The 20,722-nt window shown below is 40.7% G+C and overlaps 2 protein-coding genes across 2 annotated transcripts; one reads left to right on the plus strand and one right to left on the minus strand.

The window, feature by feature from the left end:
- The first annotated feature begins 1,882 nt into the window (after window positions 1-1,882).
- LOC104417555 (peroxidase 40) lies at window positions 1,883-3,653 on the plus strand. The gene is made up of 4 exons (XM_010028810.3): window positions 1,883-2,140; window positions 2,241-2,432; window positions 2,549-2,714; window positions 2,984-3,653. The coding sequence occupies exons 1-4, from the start codon at window positions 1,883-1,885 to the stop codon at window positions 3,385-3,387; spliced, it is 1,020 nt and encodes a 339-aa protein (XP_010027112.2). The 3' UTR covers window positions 3,388-3,653.
- A 22-nt stretch (window positions 3,654-3,675) lies between these two features.
- LOC104417556 (flowering time control protein FCA) lies at window positions 3,676-19,714 on the minus strand. The gene is made up of 19 exons (XM_039300168.1): window positions 19,164-19,714; window positions 17,278-17,348; window positions 15,512-15,590; window positions 12,444-12,526; window positions 12,317-12,368; window positions 11,448-11,515; window positions 11,111-11,177; window positions 10,591-10,670; window positions 10,441-10,505; window positions 9,378-9,443; window positions 9,086-9,251; window positions 7,743-7,883; window positions 6,913-7,479; window positions 6,287-6,490; window positions 5,990-6,193; window positions 5,865-5,903; window positions 4,814-4,879; window positions 4,690-4,735; window positions 3,676-3,922 (listed from the first exon to the last, which is right to left on the minus strand). Exons 1-19 carry the CDS (start codon window positions 19,537-19,539, stop codon window positions 3,915-3,917), a joined length of 2,448 nt encoding a protein of 815 aa, XP_039156102.1. The 5' UTR covers window positions 19,540-19,714; the 3' UTR covers window positions 3,676-3,914.
- Window positions 19,715-20,722: the final 1,008 nt, after the last annotated feature.

Consider the following 20,722-nt stretch of genomic DNA (forward strand, 5'->3'; position numbering starts at 1 on the left):
AACACCGGACGTCGCTTGTCAAACGTTGAATGTCAACCGTTGGACGCTAGAGAATGCCCATTGTTGGATGCTAGACGCCGCCTACCTGTTCTTGCGCACCCGGCTGGCCACATTTCACTGCCACCCGAGAGGTAGACATTTTGAATTGTTATCAAATGAATTTCTATTCCAAAAACATAAAGTTTGTATAGTCATCAAAAGCGTATTTTTGTTCAGAAACTTGTCCGGGAAATAAAAATAAAAAAATTAATTCCTAGCCATAAATTGATTTTTAGAACAGAATAATTATCTTTCACGCAGGGTTTAACAGTGTTGATGTTAGACAACCTGTTCTTCATTTTATTTTATTTTTGAACAGAACCTGTTCTTCCTTCAATGGCAAATATCACATCAGGAAAAAGAAATTCCTGATTCCGTTTTGAAGTTTCACACATGCTTAGAGGCCTTCTCTTAAACTAATTGAGAGAGTGCTAAATTTGTGAAGCCAACCCGGTGATGACGGTGGTGGCGGTGGCGGTGGCGGTGGTTGCTGGTTGGTGGGCGTGGGATGATGACCGACCAATGGTGCTAATCAAGATCCGAATGCGTGATTTGCTGGGCAAATTGAGATGTGATGGCGATTGCGATGGCAACAGTGGTGGTGCTGGTGGAGGCTCATACATGATCCTAATTTTTTTATTTTATTTATTTATTAATTTCATAGAGGACCCCTCCTCCATAAAACAAAAGCACCTAAAAAGATATCATAGGATCTTCTTCAGGGGATGTGCAATCGTTCCAATCATGGACCGACCCGGTTAGAAGATCTTCATGGCCCCCATGACCATCAAAACAAGACATGTATAGGCCCAAAGCCGTGCGGCCCATCAGTTGCCATTTTTTATTCATTGGGTGCTGACCTAATTCTTTGGTGCTTAGGATTAATAATAGGAAAAATCTCAAACCTGATAAATTTATCTCAAACTAATTTTTGACTACAAAAAAACTCAAATTGGTACACCTATAACAAATTTAATCTCCATTAGTTTTATTAAATTTTTCTGTCAAATTACTAGTTAAATGATATGTGACAATTGTCAGGTACATTAATTTGGAGTTTTATACTCCGTTTGTCACAAGTGTATCAATTTATAGTCTTTTTATATTAATTCAATTTAATGGAAACTATCGGAAGGTAAATTTGTTGCAAATATATCAATTTGAGATTTAAATTAGTTTATGGTAAATTTGTTATAGGCGTATTAGTTTGTAATTTTTTGTGAGACTAACCCTGATCCTTATATAGATGTGGCATAAGTGCAACCGTCATTGATCAGCCACTTGTTTTGGTTGAGTCTGCTTGATCTCTTAACTGATATTGACTATGCATGCGTCGTCGATTTACACTTTTGTGGCACTGCCATTCAGGGGAACAGGTGAAAGAATCAAAGTTCTCTAAACTACCACATCAGTAGCAGGTAGTAAGAACTCGAGGAACTTTCCTCTTCGACAGGTCTGTCTGCAACCCATGTTCAGACTTCAGTCACCCTTCAAACGGCATGAACCCTCTCTCTCTCTCTATCCCTCTCTCTCTCTCTCGAACATGCGCGGGCAAGAAGTTGGAGAAGAAACATTGCAGAGAGAGGTGGTGTAACGTAAGCAAGCACATGGCATTAGGTAATGTTGCTTGATACGTCAAAACAAAACACTTCAGTCACTGACCGTTTCCTGGCATTTGACTGCGTCCGTCAACCACTCTTCAGTGCCAAAACTGGCTACATTCCAATTCCTTTGGCCTCTATAAAATGTGATGCCATTGCTATCCAAATGATCCCACACCCTTGCTCCTATTGCATTCGCTCGTCCTGCAGAAAGGAAAGAAAAATTCAAGTAGCTATCGGCCATGAGGGTGGCCGTGCGTTTGGCTCTCTTCTTGGCCATGCTTGAGCTGAGTGCCGTTGCCCTTTCGAAATCACCCACCACCTCGCGCGAAGAATGTGCAGACGATCACAATGCGAGCTCCTTGAGCACCACTTTCTATGAGGACACGTGCCCCGAAGCGGAGGCGATCATCTTTGCATGGGTCGATAGGGCGGTCTCCGAGGACCCGAGGATGGCCGCTTCGCTGCTGCGCCTTCATTTTCATGACTGTTTCGTCAATGCAAGTTTTGAAATCGATATTGCCGTGGCATTTTCTCTTTCCAAATGTTCAAGTGAATAAGTTCAAGGTTCTTTTTTTCTGTCAAATATTTTCGGTGCAGGGATGCGATGCTTCTGTGCTTTTGGATGACATTGGAGGTTTCGTGGGAGAGAAGACGGCTGGACCGAACTTGAATTCCTTGAGGGGGTTCGAAGTGGTCGACGCTATAAAATCTGAGCTTGAAACTGTTTGTCCTAGTACAGTTTCATGTGCCGATATCCTTGCAAGCGCTGCCAGAGACTCTGTTTTAGTGGTACGTTCTCAATCCGAATGGCACACTTAGGTACTCCGTAACTTATAAAATTTCTGAACTTGGAAGAGGGTTGTTAAGATATTACAGTCTAAGCTGATTCTTAGAATGAATCGCAGTCGGGCGGGCCTGGATGGGATGTTCTGATGGGTCGGAGAGACAGCTTAGGCGCGAGCAGAGACGCAGCGAACAACAACATTCCGGCGCCGAATTCTACCGTGGAGATATTGGTTGCTAAGTTTCAGAGTGCTGGTCTCACCCTCAACGACATGGTCGCCCTATCTGGTATCTTCTCCTGTTTATTATCCGATCCCTAGTTTTGCACATCATGCCCTTCAAGCGCTTGAAAATTCACCTAGTGCAACGCCATTTTTAGGGAAATAATTAGACGCGACGATGTAGAAACGTAGCGTCAACATGTTTTTTCCAGGTTATTATTAGGTGAACGTCGCAGCAACCTGGTATTTAATGTTTAGGAACTTGGGTGATGAGACCAAGTCTGCACATGCTAACAATACTGGAATTAGAAAGGATCGTTTGCTACTTTAACGCAGGTGCGCACACTATGGGAAAGGCTAGGTGCCCGACATTTAGATCACGGCTCGCGGGCAGTGCCCACTCGACCGGTCCAAAGGTCAACCTGGAGTTCCTTCAGTCACTGCAGCAGCTTTGCTCGGGTCCCGATAGCAATTCAACTCTAGCAGAGCTCGACCTGGTGACGCCGGCGACTTTCGACAACCAGTACTATGTGAACCTTGTCTCAGGAGAGGGGCTGCTTCAGTCCGACCAGGTTCTCTTTGCCGGAGACGACAGGACGAGGCAAATAGTGGAGTCCTATGCAGAGGACCCCATGACGTTCTTCGAGGATTTCAAACTCTCGATGGTGAGAATGGGGAGCCTGGGGCCGCTCACGGGGAAAGAGGGCGAAATCAGAAGAAATTGTAGAATCGCCAACTGATGCTTGGTTCGAATAACGGACGATCAATCCGCACATGTTTAGCTAGGACAGGAAAGAGCGGTTAGTAGTTAAGAAGAGTGGATTTTCCTAAGACTACATGTCAATGTGGTCATGGCCCTGGACCAGAAGTTGGTATCGGAAAGAAACTGAGACTATTATCTACCATGAATCGAGCAGCTAACGAAGCCTCTCGGCTGAATTTGAATTTGACAGTGGTCTGCATAACGTCGGGCGTATGTTACTTACAAGTAGAGTAAGGGGGGGACGTTCGTAGCCTAGGCAACAAAAGGGCGAAAATTCGATTCAACCACGGAGTTTATTATGCAATTTACTATGGCACACAGGCTTCTCATCGTAAGCCAGCGAAGCGAGAACCGTAAAGGATATAGAAGAAAAATATGCTACATCAATCATCGGTAGTTACAAATGGCTGGCTGATCTATCCCTACCGTCGAGTACAAAAACATTCCGGCATTTCTACAAGCTGCAACACTATGCTGGGACCGCCTTCTATTTCGCTGCTCCACTCAGGTACCTGCAGAAGCATGATGTCCACATTGGTCAGCAACGGGCGCCAAATCTTGCATCAAGCCTAACAAACGCTATCAGATTATACTAGTGTTTTTTCCTTGTCTGAGGAGCTTTCCGTGGGTACTCTCGACCTACATCACCCACCTCGCATGAGTCTTTACATCATGTGGATCTCACATGATCTAATGGCTCATGGGAAGCGGGCTAACATCCCCTCATCAACGCGGTTGCTTAAGTCCTCCCCAAATAACTAACACGAAATAATGAGATCTGGAAGTATCATCACGCCTCCCAGATTACAGGTGCATGCAATTGTTTATAAATGATTTTCTGAAATTTTCAGGACTAGGAGGCTAGTAGGGCACTAATCTCCTTTTAGTAAATAGGGCTTAAAACAAAGGGAGGTACTCTTGAAGTTTACTGTGGCCAAAAATAATACTTCAATTGGAGCTTCATTAATTCTCAATTTACAACAAAAATTTGCTCAGCCTTCATGAACTGCCACAGTTTCCAATTCCAAATAAAGCTGAACAGGATAAAAGATGCCAAAGAATTATTACGACAGACAAAGCAGCTCATTGAGAACTGTAATTTGCAGGTTAATATTAGACTCATAGAATCTGCAAATTCCTTAATTTCCCTGTTTAATGGTTCCTTCTAGAGTTTCTCTTGAAGAAAAGTGCGAAATTTTTTTTTCACTAGTAGGCCTCATTTATAAATTGCACAAGAAAAATCAAAGGACACGCGACCAAGAAAGGATATTATGACAACCTGTTGACTTATTCTTCAGCATCCATTGCTGAGCAACCTGAAAACCCTGGCACAAATTGGCAAAAATAAGAGTTACTAGTGGGGTATTTTTTTAGAACATGCGGATCTGGAAAGCACCAGATACCTGCTGGAAGTGAGCTGGATCATTTACTGAATTAGCTGCCGCTTGAAACTGTGAATAACCAAGTTCCTAAACAACCAAAATTTGTAATAAGAAGCACTGAGCAAGCCCAACTGAAAAGGTGGAACAGGCAACTCCAAGTGGAAAATTCTACAACAATGCTAGGACAGAGACATAAAATATTGGATGTCTATTTCATTTAAATTTCTCATTTTTATTGTAAAATTCCTCTTACCTCTCATTTCCTGCTTTATAAAGTGCATCTGCCAGCTCCTCTCAGAAAATTAAAAGGTACATATCTTATGTATCTTTTTTATGGCCACACAATACCATCTCATCTCAAGCATCTCTATGTGATAAGGTTAATCAGCATGTTGAAACTGTCCTCTCTAAAGCTTTGATCAGCATAAAATAATTATAGTTCAAAACCTGTGCAATTTTTCACAAATTTATATCTATTTTTATGTCTCACAATAACTACCAATTGCAAAACAAATTAGGCAAACATAAACATGAAGTGAACAGATTAAATAGTTGAAGCATAAGTACAAAAAGAAATGATTGAATTGCCTAATTGTCAGAGAACAAGGATTGAATTAGTTGTTGATATGTATTTAATTATATCTGCCATTTAGGTTTAAGATATTCACATATAGGTCAATTTGCCCAGTTCAAATATTCTATGTCTGAAGTTACTAATAAACTTAAGTATAACTGGTAGGGAAAACGCCATTCTTTCTTAAATTTCATCATTCAAATACCAAGACACATTAATTTAATCATTCGTAAAAGATTTGAGATGTTCATTTCTCCCCTGGCAGTGACTTCATAGAGTAGACCTTATTTTCAAAAGTCTAATGCAAGCACAACCAAGAAAGCTAGTCCCAAACATTAATGACAAGCCATTAAGCTGCATAATGTAAACAACTGTTCCTGAAGTAATCAAAACCCTCAAATAGTGATCATCGTTACACCAGCTTGCCCAAGCAGAACTATGAATATGGTATCATAAAAGAGTAACTGGAACACTTTCCACGAGAGGATTTATATTTACCTGAATATTCTGGTGACTTGGAAGCATAGAAGCGTGATACTGTATTCCAAACGAGAAAATCAGAAATAGAGAACTAGATGATATAGAAATTTGCAAGTATGGAGAGAAGCCCAGATAACACTGACCGATGAAGACAATAGAGGCTGTTGTAACAGCTGCTGAGGTAGCTGTCCCTGAAGTTGAGATTGTTGCTGCAGCTGCTGTGTTTGTGCACCCTGCTGAGGAGGCAACAGTTGAGGGGGTTGGGCATGAGTTAGCTGAACTGATGACTTTGGCGGTTGCTGCTGTTGTTGCTGCCTAAATATTTTCAACTCCTCAGGCTCCAGCCACTACAGCGAATACAGTAACATCATTCATATAAGTTGCAAACTAGCAGATGATGATGACAGAACATGCATCAAAAAACAATAGCAAGTACTCACCCTGCTTTCTCCAGTTACACTATTATAATAGTACTTAAATCCATCTGGTGATGTATGCTCCGTCCAAATACATTTTGCAGGAGCAAGATTTGGAGTTGATACAGGTATCGCCGGTGCAACAGATGATGATGAAGGCACTTCTGCAGCTGTTGTATTTGTTGACGTGCTTACCACTGGCTGCTGTACATTATTGTTCCACTGAGGCTGCAAAGACAAGAATATGCTCAAGAGTTCGACAGTGCCCAATAAGCATTTCCAAGCAACTGAACTTCTCTATGAATCAGAATAACACAGTTAGTAATGTTGAGAAATAGTAGAACTCAAACTCTTGAACCTACAGTGGGATTCAACAACAAAAAAGTTGCCATTACAGCAGTTAGAAGTCCGGGTCAAGGTGCATCAACATCTTACATCCAAAGAATCAATGCGACACTTATATAAGCATCCCATGTCAAACTGCAATCAAGAAACTTCTCTGGTTGCAGAAATCACTTCACGAGGAGCTTACCACATTTACAAAGCAAAGCCTTTCCTAACACTGATTATTTATCAACATGGTTGATGTCCAAATTTATTACCAGTTCCTAGCAAAAGCCAAAACTAACTCTCTTCTAATCAGGTCATACCTGCTGATTTGTTGGCAGAGCTTGCTGTGGAACTGCATTTAGATTTGATGGCTGCATCATCTGCAGTTGCTGCTGCAGCTGGGAAAAAGCCTGCTGAGATGATTGATAACTAGCCTGCAAGGCCTGCGTCTGCTGTGACAACTTCTGAGCCAGCGGTGATGGGGACTGCTGAAATGACTGAAGCAAGTGCTGTTGAGCAGAAGCAGTCACTTGCGGTTGATTGGTTGCAGCAGGCCGAGGTTGGGATAGCAAATTCATATTTAAAGGGGTTTGTTGTACTGTCATAGAGGAGGCAGTCTGCTGGGCAGCAGGATGAGTAGAAGATAACTGCCCGCTTGAACCAACCAATGGCTGTGATGGCAGTGGTTGGCTGAATGGTGTCGCGAGAGGAGGTGTTTGCAGTTGGTTCAATTGCCCTAACATGGCATAAGAATGTTGTGTCTGTGTGTATGACGTTGAAGGTTGATTGTGTGATTGAGAATGCAGTAACTGCTGAGGTGACTGAAGAGACATTTGTGGTGCTATTTGCTGAACCCCAGATGGGAATTGTTGAAAAGGCTGAAAACTCTGCAAGAAAGAAGGAAAGTACATCACATCCAAATAAGAGTAAGGTGGCAAATTGGACACCAACACATTCGTAAAAGGTGTACATGACACAAAGTGGAGCACAAAATATAAGCAGCCTAAAATAACAAGACAAGACTCACTCGTATCATGAATTAACACATTCTCATAGCAAGTCAATTCATTTAAAATTTTACATGAAATTTATGATATTTTAATGCTAATAGAAATAAGAATCACGATCATTAAACACCGACACCAATTGCCAGCTCCAACAAGGAGGGTTGATGCAAGGCAAATTGTTTGTCATTCTTCTTCCTATACCTGTTGTGCCATAGATGAGGATGGAGCCGCCGGTGAAGGAAGAAGACCATCCGTTGGCACAGTAGGACCCCCCAAGGAACGTTCTACAGTAAACAGAAGTGGAGATTAAATTAAGTATAAAAAATTTTAAAATGAAATACAAGTAAACAACTCATGCAACCTGTACACAGATGATAAGCAGGCTATTAATTATAAATCTAAAACAAACACTGATAGTTGCATCAAAATGGTTCCATTCAGAGTGGTCATGGCCCAAAAACTGTAAAAAATAAAGCATTTCTGGTAGTTCTTGAGGATAGACCTATTACCCACTCCTTCCCTAAGGTGCCATTTTGCATGCAAACCAACTAAACACAAGCTACAATTTGAACCTGAAATTTTAGCCTGCCTACAAGTAAATTTTAGCCTCTCTGAAAACTAAGAAATTTACAAACTGATTACCATTCAAGTTATCACCTCTTGGTGCCTTTCCCATCCTATGATTCATGCATTAGCTTAAGTTGACATCAACCAAAAGTTTTTACGTCAAACCAATCAAAGAACCATTTGAAGGAAGCAAATAATAATCTTCAATAACAAAGAGGATATACTGCAAACTAACGATATTTTTTTATCACCAGGAAGATGTGTACCCTACCAGCTGTCCTCCACAAATATCTCAAAATTCCTTTCATTCTTTTTTATGCCATCAATCTGCTAGCTCTCTTTTGTCTTTAAGTTTAGGAGGTTAGAGGAAAGCAGTAATTTCATAAGAGGAGGAAGGAGATAAGCACTTTATAGAAAACTTGATCTATCTACCCCACCATTTGCCTTTTGCCCATCTCGAATTCCACCTTCCTATTGAATAACTAAAATTACTGAAACCCATCAACCTAGCTCCCATTTTATCTTGCTGCCTACAACCTGTCATCCACCTAGATAGAGCCAAAACTAAGGTAGTATATCACTTGCCGTTTCAAGATAGCTAAGTTAGACATTAACTCGTTTGCCACTGCCTAGGTTCACACTATAAATTAAGAGGAGCTATAAGGAGATGTTACTCTCACTTAGAGATTCCATGAACACTCTTGACCTTTGTCATGATCAATCTCACCGATCTTTCAAATTAAGGTTAAAGAGATAACTACCTAGATATCCCCGCCATAAATAATGCCATCTGTAAAACTTAAAGAAACTAACGATTCCCCAAAAGAGATTGAAAATGTAATGGTTGAGCTTTGAACTAGCATTTAGAAGGATGGACAAAGACGGAGAGTACTTCTCATGAGAAGAGAGACATTCTTACAGGATTTAGAGGCTTAGATACATCACCAGACTTGGGAAACAACTGACCACCAAAATTGGGATGGCCTGAAAATGACGATGGCCCTAAGTTCTGAGCATTCATTGGATTCCAGGCACTTGGTGCCATCCGATCACCCACACCATCACTAAAGTTGGGTGGGCCTCTGCTGAGAGCAAACACAAAGCTAGAGTTACACAGATATGAAAATGAAGAAGAAGAGGAGGAGGAGGAACAGGAGTAAGACACAACATAAAACGCTGGACAATACAAGGCAAGAAGATGGAAATGAGACCTTAGTTCTGGGGCCTGAAAACGAGGACTGAAACCTGGGCCTCCAAAAGCAGGACCACCCTTGGAACTAGTGTCAAAAGGGGTCGAACATCAGAAGAGAGTAAACAGGGGATTTACCTAACTATATGGTCAACAAAAAATTGCACGTTGAGCAATAAGGTTAACGACCATTCTAAGCAATGCCCAAAATGAAAAGATCGATGAATAGGCAGATGATGAAAGAAACTGAGGCTGTGTTTGATTCAGCTTTTCCAAAAGACTTTGGCCTCTGAAGTCCCTTGAACGAAAACTGTGCCATTTATTAAGAATTTTTTGGAGAGCATTGAGTGAAAGCCAGTATTGGCAAAGCTGAAAGCTCAAGGCTCAAGGGGAACCTACCTTGGGCTTTCAGCATTTTCAAAAGGCAGCACTCAGCATTAATGAACTTTTTTCATCCAAAATTGCCCTCACTGATATTTTCATATCCCACTCTTGCCCTCATAAAAACTGTTCATCTTCTCCAACGTCACAGAATGGGATCACCAGTTAAGCTCTGCCAAGAGTCGTGTGAGGCTAGCAGACCATTGCAGACCATCGCCAAGCCTTGTCGATAGTAGCGGGTCTGTTAGGTGAGATCTGGCCAGTCGAGCACCAAGGTCAATGGTTGCCATGTGGAGCATTGCCAAGGTTGAGGATTGCCGGGTCAAGGGTCGCCTGACCTTGGAGCCCTTGCCTGAGCTCAATGGCCATGGCCCTCTGCTTCCACACAAGGTCGCACAACCTTGTGTGGGCACAGAGGCAGTCCTCTGCTTCCACGATGGAGATGATGAACAGTAGGCCCTTTGTTTTTCCCTTTTTTTTAATGCAAAATTTTAGTTTGCAAAAAACTATACCAAAAGTCACTAAACAAACAGTATTTCCCTTGACAAAATACACATTGAGCCAAAGATCTTCAGGGAAATGACTTTTATTTCCCTAAAGGTCTCCCAAATGCAGCCTAAAACCCCTTTCTGGAAAAGAGCGAAAGGAAAAAGAACAAACAACGACACTGTCTTGCCAAGGAAGTAGTAAAGCTTAGTGGGAACCTTGTATCTCCAAGCCGAGGCCGCTTAGGATCAGCAAATCGAACAGTTAATGGCTGATCACATCCCTATGACCAGAGCAAAAAATGATGATGATATTAAGAGCTGGCCAGACTAGTCTAAACCATAAATGACAAGATAAAGTATGCTTACTCTCATTGTATAGTTTCCATTCAAAGCATTTATAGCTGCCAATGCCATATCTCTATGAGAGTACTTGACAAATCCACAACCTTCAGATTAAAAATGGTTATGTTGATAAGTCGACATAAAATAAACCATAAAAAATAACCATCCTAGTTGCCACCCTTCGTGGGCACAAGCAACCATTGGTTGTGATGCCCAGTAAATGAACCAGTTGTACAGCCTTCGGACACTTTTATAATCTCAAAAGATAACAAGTTTGGCTTATCAAATCTATATGAAAACTCTCAGAAATTATACTATATCACAGTAAGAGAATGTTGCATCTTTGATCAATTAAATAGATATCATATACGATTGTTAAATGCCTAAAAAAAAGCCACAGTGGCATACTAAGCAGAGAAATTTTTCAGATCTACCATAATGATTTTCTTTCAATAAGTAACACCATTAACAAGCAAAGGGCTGCCCAACATTATTCATGTCTGGTATATAGTCTTTCAAATCTAAAAGAAGATAATAGACGCACCACGACTCTGCTTCATTTCATCCCGCATGAGATAAACGTCCTCAACTCGACCATATGGTGTGAAAATCTGGCAGGCATCACACATAGGTAAGAAAAATCCAGTGGCTCCCATATTCAATAAAAACTGATAAATATTAATAAAACAAAAGACAGAAGGCACATAGGAATAAAACCAAGCTTTCAGGATATGCCTAATCCTCCAAGCAAGAGACTGGATTTCATAAAAATTGCTATGGAAAAATTCCTTTTATACAATTGAGCACCCAACATAGAAAACAGGAGAAAGAAAAAGGTTGTCGATTTGAGTTAAAAGCTGAAAAGAATTGTATTCATGTACCTCCTCCACTTCTTTCACAGTGGCCTGTTTGTTTAGAGAACCCACGAACAGCTTGTACTCAAACGCCCCTATTACCAAAGAGAGCCTCATCAAGACCAGCAACAACAAATGCTTCCAGATAAACAGGACCTCAAAAATCACAAATATCAACATTATGCCAACACCATCAATAGAACGCCAACACGCCCATGTTCAATTCTAGAATGTGTCCTGCACTCTTCTTGATGATTTGCAACAGCAGCCCACAAACTAATAAGCATTCTTTATCCTTCATTTAAATTGGTGGAAATATAATGTCAACTATCAAATTTAATGTAAATAGAAATGCGGGATCAGTAGACCAACATAAGACTCAGATCATAATTCACCAAAATAGATCTTATGTGTAAATTGTTTTGCTCAACTATAGAAGTGTCAATATAACTTTCAACACAAGAATTACAATTTTTTAAGTGTAAAGAATGAAAATTTAGCCATCCATATCTGTAAACAAGCAAAACCTTGAATACACAATTCATCCAACTTCCATGAGAAGCCATAGAGGCATTTACACTGCCATGCACAACAGTGGTTTGCCTTGCCTAGGGAGTAAAAAAGAGAAACTAATGTTGCTCTGAGTTTCTGACAGATAGCAGCCCAACTGCAAGACATCACTATACTTGACCTAGTTATGGTCACCTTTAACAAGATCTTGATTGCTTTAACTGCGAAACAAACCCTAAGTCAATTCTTAGAAGTAGATTCATCACATGAATAATTTAAACTTCACGCACTTCTGGACTACCGAATCTCTAATACTAAAAAGAAGTTCACCAATATTTGAAAGCAGGATTAGTCATATATAAAACTTAAAGATCAAAGAAAAATACCAAGTCGTTCTCGTTCTCCATCAGCATATCTAACTTGAATTGGACCAACTCCCTGGAAAAAAAAACATATAGAGAGATTCTTTAGACTCCCATTCATTGAAGATTAGGCAGCAGAAAAAGTACTCACCCCTGGAAGTGTGTATTGATTGTGTAAAGCTCTAATGGCCCTGTCAGCTTCCTCAGAGGTTGCATACTTGATAAAACAACATCCTGCATGAGCAGAAAGATTATATCCTGACAATGAAATCACCCCTCTACCAATTGCAGGCGCATTTGGTACCAATTTATTCGGCCATACATTCCAGTATGAGAATCAATTCCCATCCTTATCAACTTCACTACAACATTTTAAAAAAAAAGTAGTGAACAAGAAACAAAGTAAACCCTAAAGAGCAGAATTATTTGCCTAATTTGGTTGGTCAAGCTAAAAATAAGAGAAGCGCAAACCACTCAAGCAATCATTAAAGCTGTTAGATAAATACGCACCAGCATATCCAGTGACGCATCCTAAAAATATGAAATACATACACCCCAAAAGACAATATAAAGCCAGGAAGCCATAAACCTAATTATCTTTAAAGGAGATCAATGCAACTGCTCTTATCCACTATCAAAACTATACCGCCGAATTAATCAACACCATTTCTCAAGAATAAAGTTGCAAATCATGTGTTCCAACAAATGCAAATATCAATCTTAGTTGTTAGCTCTAAGAGCAGCATGACTTCAATGCGCCAATGCTAGAAGAGATATCGTTTTCCTTCTCAAATAAAAATACAAAGAAAATAAAGGAATAAAGAAACAAAACATAACCTAAATTTAGGGGTATATCCTTGATTCCACAATCTAGAACAATGGCATAACCATAGCTCCATGAAGATACAACATGTTACTTATAAATATGACACTAAATCGATGAATGTAGTGATGTCCCATCAAGCCACCACATCATTGTAAAGGATCACACCTACTCTGAAAAGAATAGCCAGTGACTTGAAATTTAATGTCCAATCATTCTACAGCACATCGCTGTAATCACCACTTAGTTGGAGATGACAAACAAGGCAAAGAGATTGATTCAAGTCAAAACAAATAAGTACGATATTCATTGCCCACTCCCTGGAAATAGAAAAGAGCACGGAGTTCCACCCCAAGCAAGGCCTTGAGAAAAATCAGAATGCGATCCGAAGGTCAAGCAAATGCCATTGGGAGAACATTTAGGGCTGTAAACCCAGGATTTGTATTTATACAAGACTATCTCTACTGATCATACAAGCACATTTAGCTAATGCCTGCAGCAGAAGTGATACATGAACTTCCATGATTTTGGAAGTTGCAAAAAGAGACCTCCTTCAATTTCTCCATAACAACACAGAATATTCGCTCAAATAGGAAATCACCATCACGCAAACAACACAAGGTGCTGTTGTTGAAGTCACAGCTCGTGATACCGGCAATGATGCACCTCTCATCATCTTAACCACATCTGATGATCTAAATGTACTTGAAACAAATTGACTGGCCAAAACTCTGTGCTGGGAGTCACTTTCTATTTGCCAGTCATAAAACTAGCCTTCAATGTTTATAAGGCTCCATAACTCTCCAACTTTCAGGTTCCTATGCCATTTATACACAACACAAACCAGTGCATCTATCTAGAAGATTGATGAACATATAACAGAAAGACTTAACCAACAACAACAATTCAACAACAACAATTACATTTGATTGCACAACTCACTATAGTGAGTTATATCACTTCACGTGTGATCAAAGTAATATCCATCCCACTTAGTTTCACTGAATCATGGAGCCAGAGACATGAAAGTGATTTAAGCTGATTCTATAACTGAAGCATAAAACTTTGGTCCAGTGAGAAGCAAAGAATAATGAGGTAACGAGAAAATCGATGATTGCCAAGACCACTCACTCTATACGTTCACCACAAACCACCATGGCAATGCGTTTAGGCTAATATAGCTCCATATCTCAAGAACCAATCTAAGAAACCAAACCAAGGACAAGACAAGTGCATAATCTGGAAACCGCAGTCCCACCAGTAACCATCGTGCCAAACCAATCACACCATCAGAAAACACTCTCAGAGCAGCTTCCTTAATATCCTTACAAGGAAAGCTATCATATCACCTCGTAGGAGTTGCACTTGGAGTATTATTTTCAATCATCAGCACTAACAAACACATCTGGAACTGATTAAAATATCACAAATTCAAAACTAAAACCAAAAAAAAAAAATGCCAAGCCTTAGATCAAACAACCATCAATTACTCAGTACGACACGAGTTACTAGATGAACCAAACATGTCGACTGAGAACAGAGAAGAGATAGATTACTCATTCATTTAACTGTCAATCAGCAATCCATATAATATGGAAGCAAACCCAACTTTTCAGTCAAATAATAGCACTCCAAATAATCTCACCCAAGCCACACATCATGTCAGAAGCCTCAGGTCTGAAATATACCATCACATAATCCCCTCCCAACACCATGTAATTGAAACGTGATAACAGGATATATTCCTGTAACACCATGCCAAAAGGACCGACATTTGACAAATTGCCTGCTTATGCGTAGTTCATGAGACCACAACTATTTACCAAACACATTTCACCTCCCATGTAGTCATTCATAACATTCATAACGACAAAGAAAGTCCCCACTAGTTTATCTCATCTACGTGACAAGTAATGACCATTCCAAGTCATTTGAAATGGATAGTACCAAACTTCCCAACGAAAACTCACTTTACTCATACACTTAAATTTATTAGCATCTGGTCATCAGCAATACTCAATTGTCACTGTTTGTACAATTTGATGCAATCACTGAAAATCCTAAAGAGCTACAGCAAGGAAAAAGACCATCCTATTTAAAGAAAAAGGAAAAACAAAAACTCGCTGGTCGAGTCCCCATCGCTGCAGCCTCAGTTAATAGAGCAGAAGTTGTCTTCCACTTCCAACAGCTATACATATATTGATTCATACTCTTTACTCTTCATGTTTGATAACAGACATAAAAATGAGTTCTCAACGAAAACCAAAAGCTCGTAACTTCTTGCAAAAACAAACTGAGATGAAAGATGAGCTCACGGATGCTCCCATCAGCCTCTCAATGGACCTGGAAAGAGATAGGAATGCTCGTGATCATTTTACTAAAATAGCACCCAGTACCTTGCTGTAGTCCTGTTCTCTTGTCCTTAATCATGGCAACTTCTATGACATTTCCATGTTCTTCAAACAGTGGGCGAATCTGATATTAAATAAGCAACATTTAGTGCAATCAAGGAAATAAAAAGCACATGGAAAAATGCAAAAGAGATCACAGTTCTTTAAGAAAGCTGGAATCATCACAAGCATGTTAATGCCATAGATATGCCAATAACAATTAAACTTTGGAGATGTTCAGATGATGATCCAAGATTTCATCTATTCAATTGACATATTTTTAAGCAATCAATTGGTCTCTCAAGGGGGGTTGACAGTAAAACCATTGGTATCTTTCAGTTTACTTCCGCTTTGTGGAGGTTCGATATGGAGAAACAAAAACGTGGACAAGGGTATTTATTGTGAATTTTGGATTGGAAGATGCAGAGTGGATAATTATGTCAAAAAATTGAGGGGCACATGCGTGTAGGGTTTTGGAAGTACATACAACAGCAATGTGATGCTTCAGAAGTAGAAATTCCATTCGAGTATGATATGCAAAGTAGATGATGCAGAGACATTGCCTAAGAAAACGTGTTTCTTGATTTGATTGTATTAACAAGGAACAGAGAGCTAAGAGGGCTAATTATTTGAAGGCATAATGGAGAAGCAGATGCAGGAGATTGATATTTTACGTGGGGCTCAAGATTGGAGCTCAAAGCTTTCTCTAATTTTTATGAGTAGCCATATTAAATGATGCTAGAAGTGGACAACAACAATAGTCTGCAGTGGAATTGTTTTTTCTTTAAGATTAAACAAATTCCTATTAATAAAGGTACCGAGAGGGTACCGCTCCTATACAAAATGACTTCAGAAGGGGAGTTTCCCATATACAAAGATTAAGAACAAGACACCATTTCTATCATTTAATGTGAGGTATAAGTATAAAACAACTTTCCCACTATACCAAAAGTAAAGAGTACATAACCGCTTATCTCCAAAGAGGTCTCAAGAAAATCTTCCTCCTTGAAAAACTCTCTTGTTTTTCTCTTTCCAATGAGCCAAAAAGACAAGGATTCTTCTCCTTTTACTTCTGATTCTATTTTGTCAAGTTGTACTGCTCTATTGCCATTTCTACTCAACAGTAGGTACCATAGAATACTCTCACCCCTCAGAAATATTCTTCTCACGGTTAATTTCTTATTTTCTTCTTTTCCATAGAAGTTTTCGGATATATTCACTTTGAATAGTCTTCAAAGAAAGGGAAAACGCCACTGCTAGGATTTTTTGGTGCAAGAATGCAAGAGAGAGCGTGGATCATTTATTATTAGATTGTAATTTGACCATGCAAATTTGGACTACAGGCTACAGCATTTGCAATTTTAGGAATAAGGTGGGCTACATCGGCCATGGTACGATATGAACTTAGGGCTTGAAGAGATGCCATTAGTTATATGTCTGGGAAAGAACAAGCTATAAAGATGATTTGCCTTCTAATCATCTTGGGGTTCTTTTGGGGATAATCTATTATATAACCTTCACTTTGGTATAGCAGAAAAGTTCAATAACATACATCTAGTTTGTTGGAAACGTTAGAAGACTGGTGGAAAATGTGCTAAAGGAGTTTTATAGAAGGGTCATACCACTCTGATACCTTCTTAATAAAATTTTATTTTATCATTAACAAAAGAAAGAGATTATTTGTAAAGCACCACCAAAGTGCATGTATGCTGTAATTCCAAAACTCAATTAAGTAGCATCACATAGAACAGGTCGTCAAGGTGTGGACTTACATCTTCCTCAGTGGCACTCCTCGGAACTGATCCAACAAAAAGTTTAGCAAAAGCAGCTCCATCAGAATGATCTAACAAAAAGAGGGAAAAAAGGTCAATCCACAAGAGCATTATGAAATGCCAAATAAGGAAACAAAATAGTTATTCAAATAACATGTTTAAGTTTGTCTGAAAAGTTACAAAATGTATAAGCTAAAAGAATGGAAAGCGTAACACAAAGGCATAAGAAAGAATCAAGAATCATCCTGCAAGTCACATGCATCACCACAACATTTGATGCAATTGAATGGATCTTGATCTAGATCTAACTAAAACAAGGAATGAGCTGAGTGCAATGAATATAACAAGAGGATGTCCTTTCCATTCATAAGTTTTGTCGCATTAAAGGATGAATGGGAGAATGAAATGATGACTCTCAATACAGTAGTCATTTCAAGAATCCATAGAATATGATGAAAGGGAAATTAGCATTGTAACACCAAAGTGCCATGCAATGCAAAGTAAAGGGCAAAGGATTTTTTTTTTTTCCCCTATAAGGTAATAAACTATTTTTATTGGGAAAGGAATAGGAGTTCCTGTCCAATAACTCAAAGCAAATTTTCACCTGTGAAAATGGGAATTAAAACAGTAGCAGATGACAAAACCATCATGAACTCATTCTTGCTCACAAACACGGCAAAGGATGAAAACTCTGTCAAATTCTAAACAAACACAGACAGTGATTTGCAGCACAGGAGGAGGTTAAGCATGGATCGAGATGATTAGGACAGTTTGCTTACAATCTGACACATGCAAAGGATGATGCAACAACTAGGACAATGGATCTATATAGAAGATCAGCAGATAAGAAAGCAGTCAGAATAACGTAGTGAAAAAGTTGAAGATCCACTAAGGGCAATTAGGAAAGTTGAGAAGTCAGTGAGACTGATTGTGGATGTATCATTACTCCCAACACTTTCTTCTTCATTATCCAACAGGAATTGGTGACTTTATCAAATGTTCCGTAAAGGAGAAAAAGAAATAAAAGGAGATGTTCAATAACTAATTTTCACTATACTATTATCAGATTTCAAAGAGCAGCAAAAGAGAAAATGAACGGTTCAAAAAAATAAACACCTATTCCGAGCAAGTTGGAGTAAATATGCATGCTTCGACAAACACCTATTTCAGAATGACCGATAGCCCAAGCTAAGTTCGCCTCTTTGTAACTTAAATTCTCTTAAATGTAAGGATTACCAGCTTAACCCTCTTTTAAAAATTTCCTCTGGAGAGAACATTCAAATAAAAAAAAAAAAAAAATCCCTTTAAGGCCTTGATGCTGATACCAGGCATATAGAGCATTGGATACTCTAATTGATTGATCTGCTCAAGTTCTCTAAGGGTTTCATCTGGACCTATAAATCCCAACTTTTCTTCCCATATGGCGTGCTTAACAGACAGTGCTTGAAACATAAGTAATAATTCCAAAAGTGAGAGAGACCTGAGATCCTAAAACAGACCGGCAACAGGTGAAGCTGACCAGGTTAGTTTGGATTAACTACGTGATGCAACCAGAAACAACTTCCTCATTGAAGATGATAAAAAGTAAGGAACTGCCCCTAATCAAGACCATCCCATTCCTGAAGCTAGAACTAGCAATCCACCGCAGAGGAGATTGAATATAGCAGGACTATTGTGCGAAAACATCGAATTACAATGCTTAAGCATACCATTATTCGATAACAAGAAGGTATGCGGAAAAGCACGCGGAACTAAATTGGCTAAGCCAAGAGTGATCAAAAGCGAACACGCAAAGTGGAAGCGCGCATAGCTGGAAAGCGCAAGCCGACCCCCACCACAAAAATTCACACCGAAGCTTAAAAAAAATTCGAACTTTCAGAACTCACCTAAATTAGGAGATCCTCCTCCCCTGCCGGAAAACCCCGCTTCTGTCCAGCCAGAGGAGGCGGCGGCGGCGCATCGTAGCCCTGCCCGTACCCCCTCCCGCCCCCGCCGCCGCCGCCCCCTGTACCCGTCGCCGCCGCGGCCTCCGGCGGGCCGGAACCCGCCGGGGCCCTGGTGGCGGGGCGGGCTGTCGAAGGGACGATGGCCTCCCCCCGCCGCCCCCGCCCCCGCCCCTCCGCCGCGGAAGTTGCCGGGGCTGCGGCGGCCGCGGTGGTTGTTCATGGGGGCGTCGGAGAAGCGGAGGGCCCCTGGATTGGCGGTAGCCGTGGGCGTCCTGGTGGCCGCTGCCGCTGCTGCTGCTGTTGTTGTTGCTGCCATAGCGGTCCCCTCGGTGCCTATCCAGCTTGACCGTCGTGCTGCTCCGGCGGAACCCTAGCCTTGGAGCTCGATTCTCCGACGGTGGTGGCGGAGGAGAGTGGTGAGGAGTGAAGCTGCTCTGGAAGGAGGAGAAGGAGAGAGAAAGAGAGAGGCGACGACGACGACGGTGGCTCCGGTCAATGCCAAGCGAAGACGCGACTTTGGTTTTCTTTGGGGCGGGGTTCGAGAGGCCGGGCCGGGCTGGGCTCGTGATCTTGGGCCCGGCCCACTGTCCCGGCCCAAATGGGAATGGTCCCCGGATGGGCCCGAACTAGTTCGGGCCCAAAAGCCCAGATTCACCCAATGCTCCTGCCATCATCACTTTTCAGTCCTAAATGCCACTTTTCCCTTTATGAAAGTATCATGTGGTATCGTACGACCTTTTCCAAATTGCTGTTGCATCAGATCCGGATACAAATTGACGCGCAATAAGCAACTTGGAATTAGATGAAAAGAAATTAGTGTCTGTCGGTCCATGACTGGCCGCTGAAGTTCCGCAAATTAATTACGTCAGCAGCTTTAATGGATGCTTGCAAAAATGTGGAATGGCCCACCAACCCATTTGTTTAACTTTCTCCACCTTTTTTAACGTTTCTTTGCAAACCTCTTCCTTCCATTCTGACTCTTCCTATATTTTGTTTTCTAGTTTTCTAAATGAGATTTCCGTTAGGGAAAAGCCATGAAAACTTCTATCCCAATAGGCTTCACAAGGATTGCCTAAAAACTCCATTGTTATTAGTTTTTTTTTTTTTTTGATGACTCGGAATCGCCGTCAGCCAATAGCCGTAGCAAAACCCTAGGGCGACTCACAGGAACCCACCTCCCATGAGCCGCAGGTGAGTTGCGTAATGGGGTCGAGAAGTTTCAAACTTCTTCCCAACCGGTTGAGAGGCGAGGCATAACCATCTCGTCCACCGTGAGGTGGGTTCCATTGTTATTAGTTTCATCTCTCGTCGTTTTACAAAAGTTCTACCACATAGGCTCGAGGGAGGTTTTAAGGTGTTTACTCCAGTTCATTGCGAAAGTTGAGCGTAGCAAATAGGAGCGAAGATTGAGTGCTCTACTCTAATTCATTGCCAATGTTGAGCAGACCGGAGAGGTGTGAAGGTTGAGCACTCCCACTCCGATTCATTGTGAAAGTTGG

This window comes from Eucalyptus grandis, chromosome 8 (assembly GCF_016545825.1).
Source record: "Eucalyptus grandis isolate ANBG69807.140 chromosome 8, ASM1654582v1, whole genome shotgun sequence".
NCBI lineage: Eukaryota > Viridiplantae > Streptophyta > Magnoliopsida > Myrtales > Myrtaceae > Eucalyptus > Eucalyptus grandis.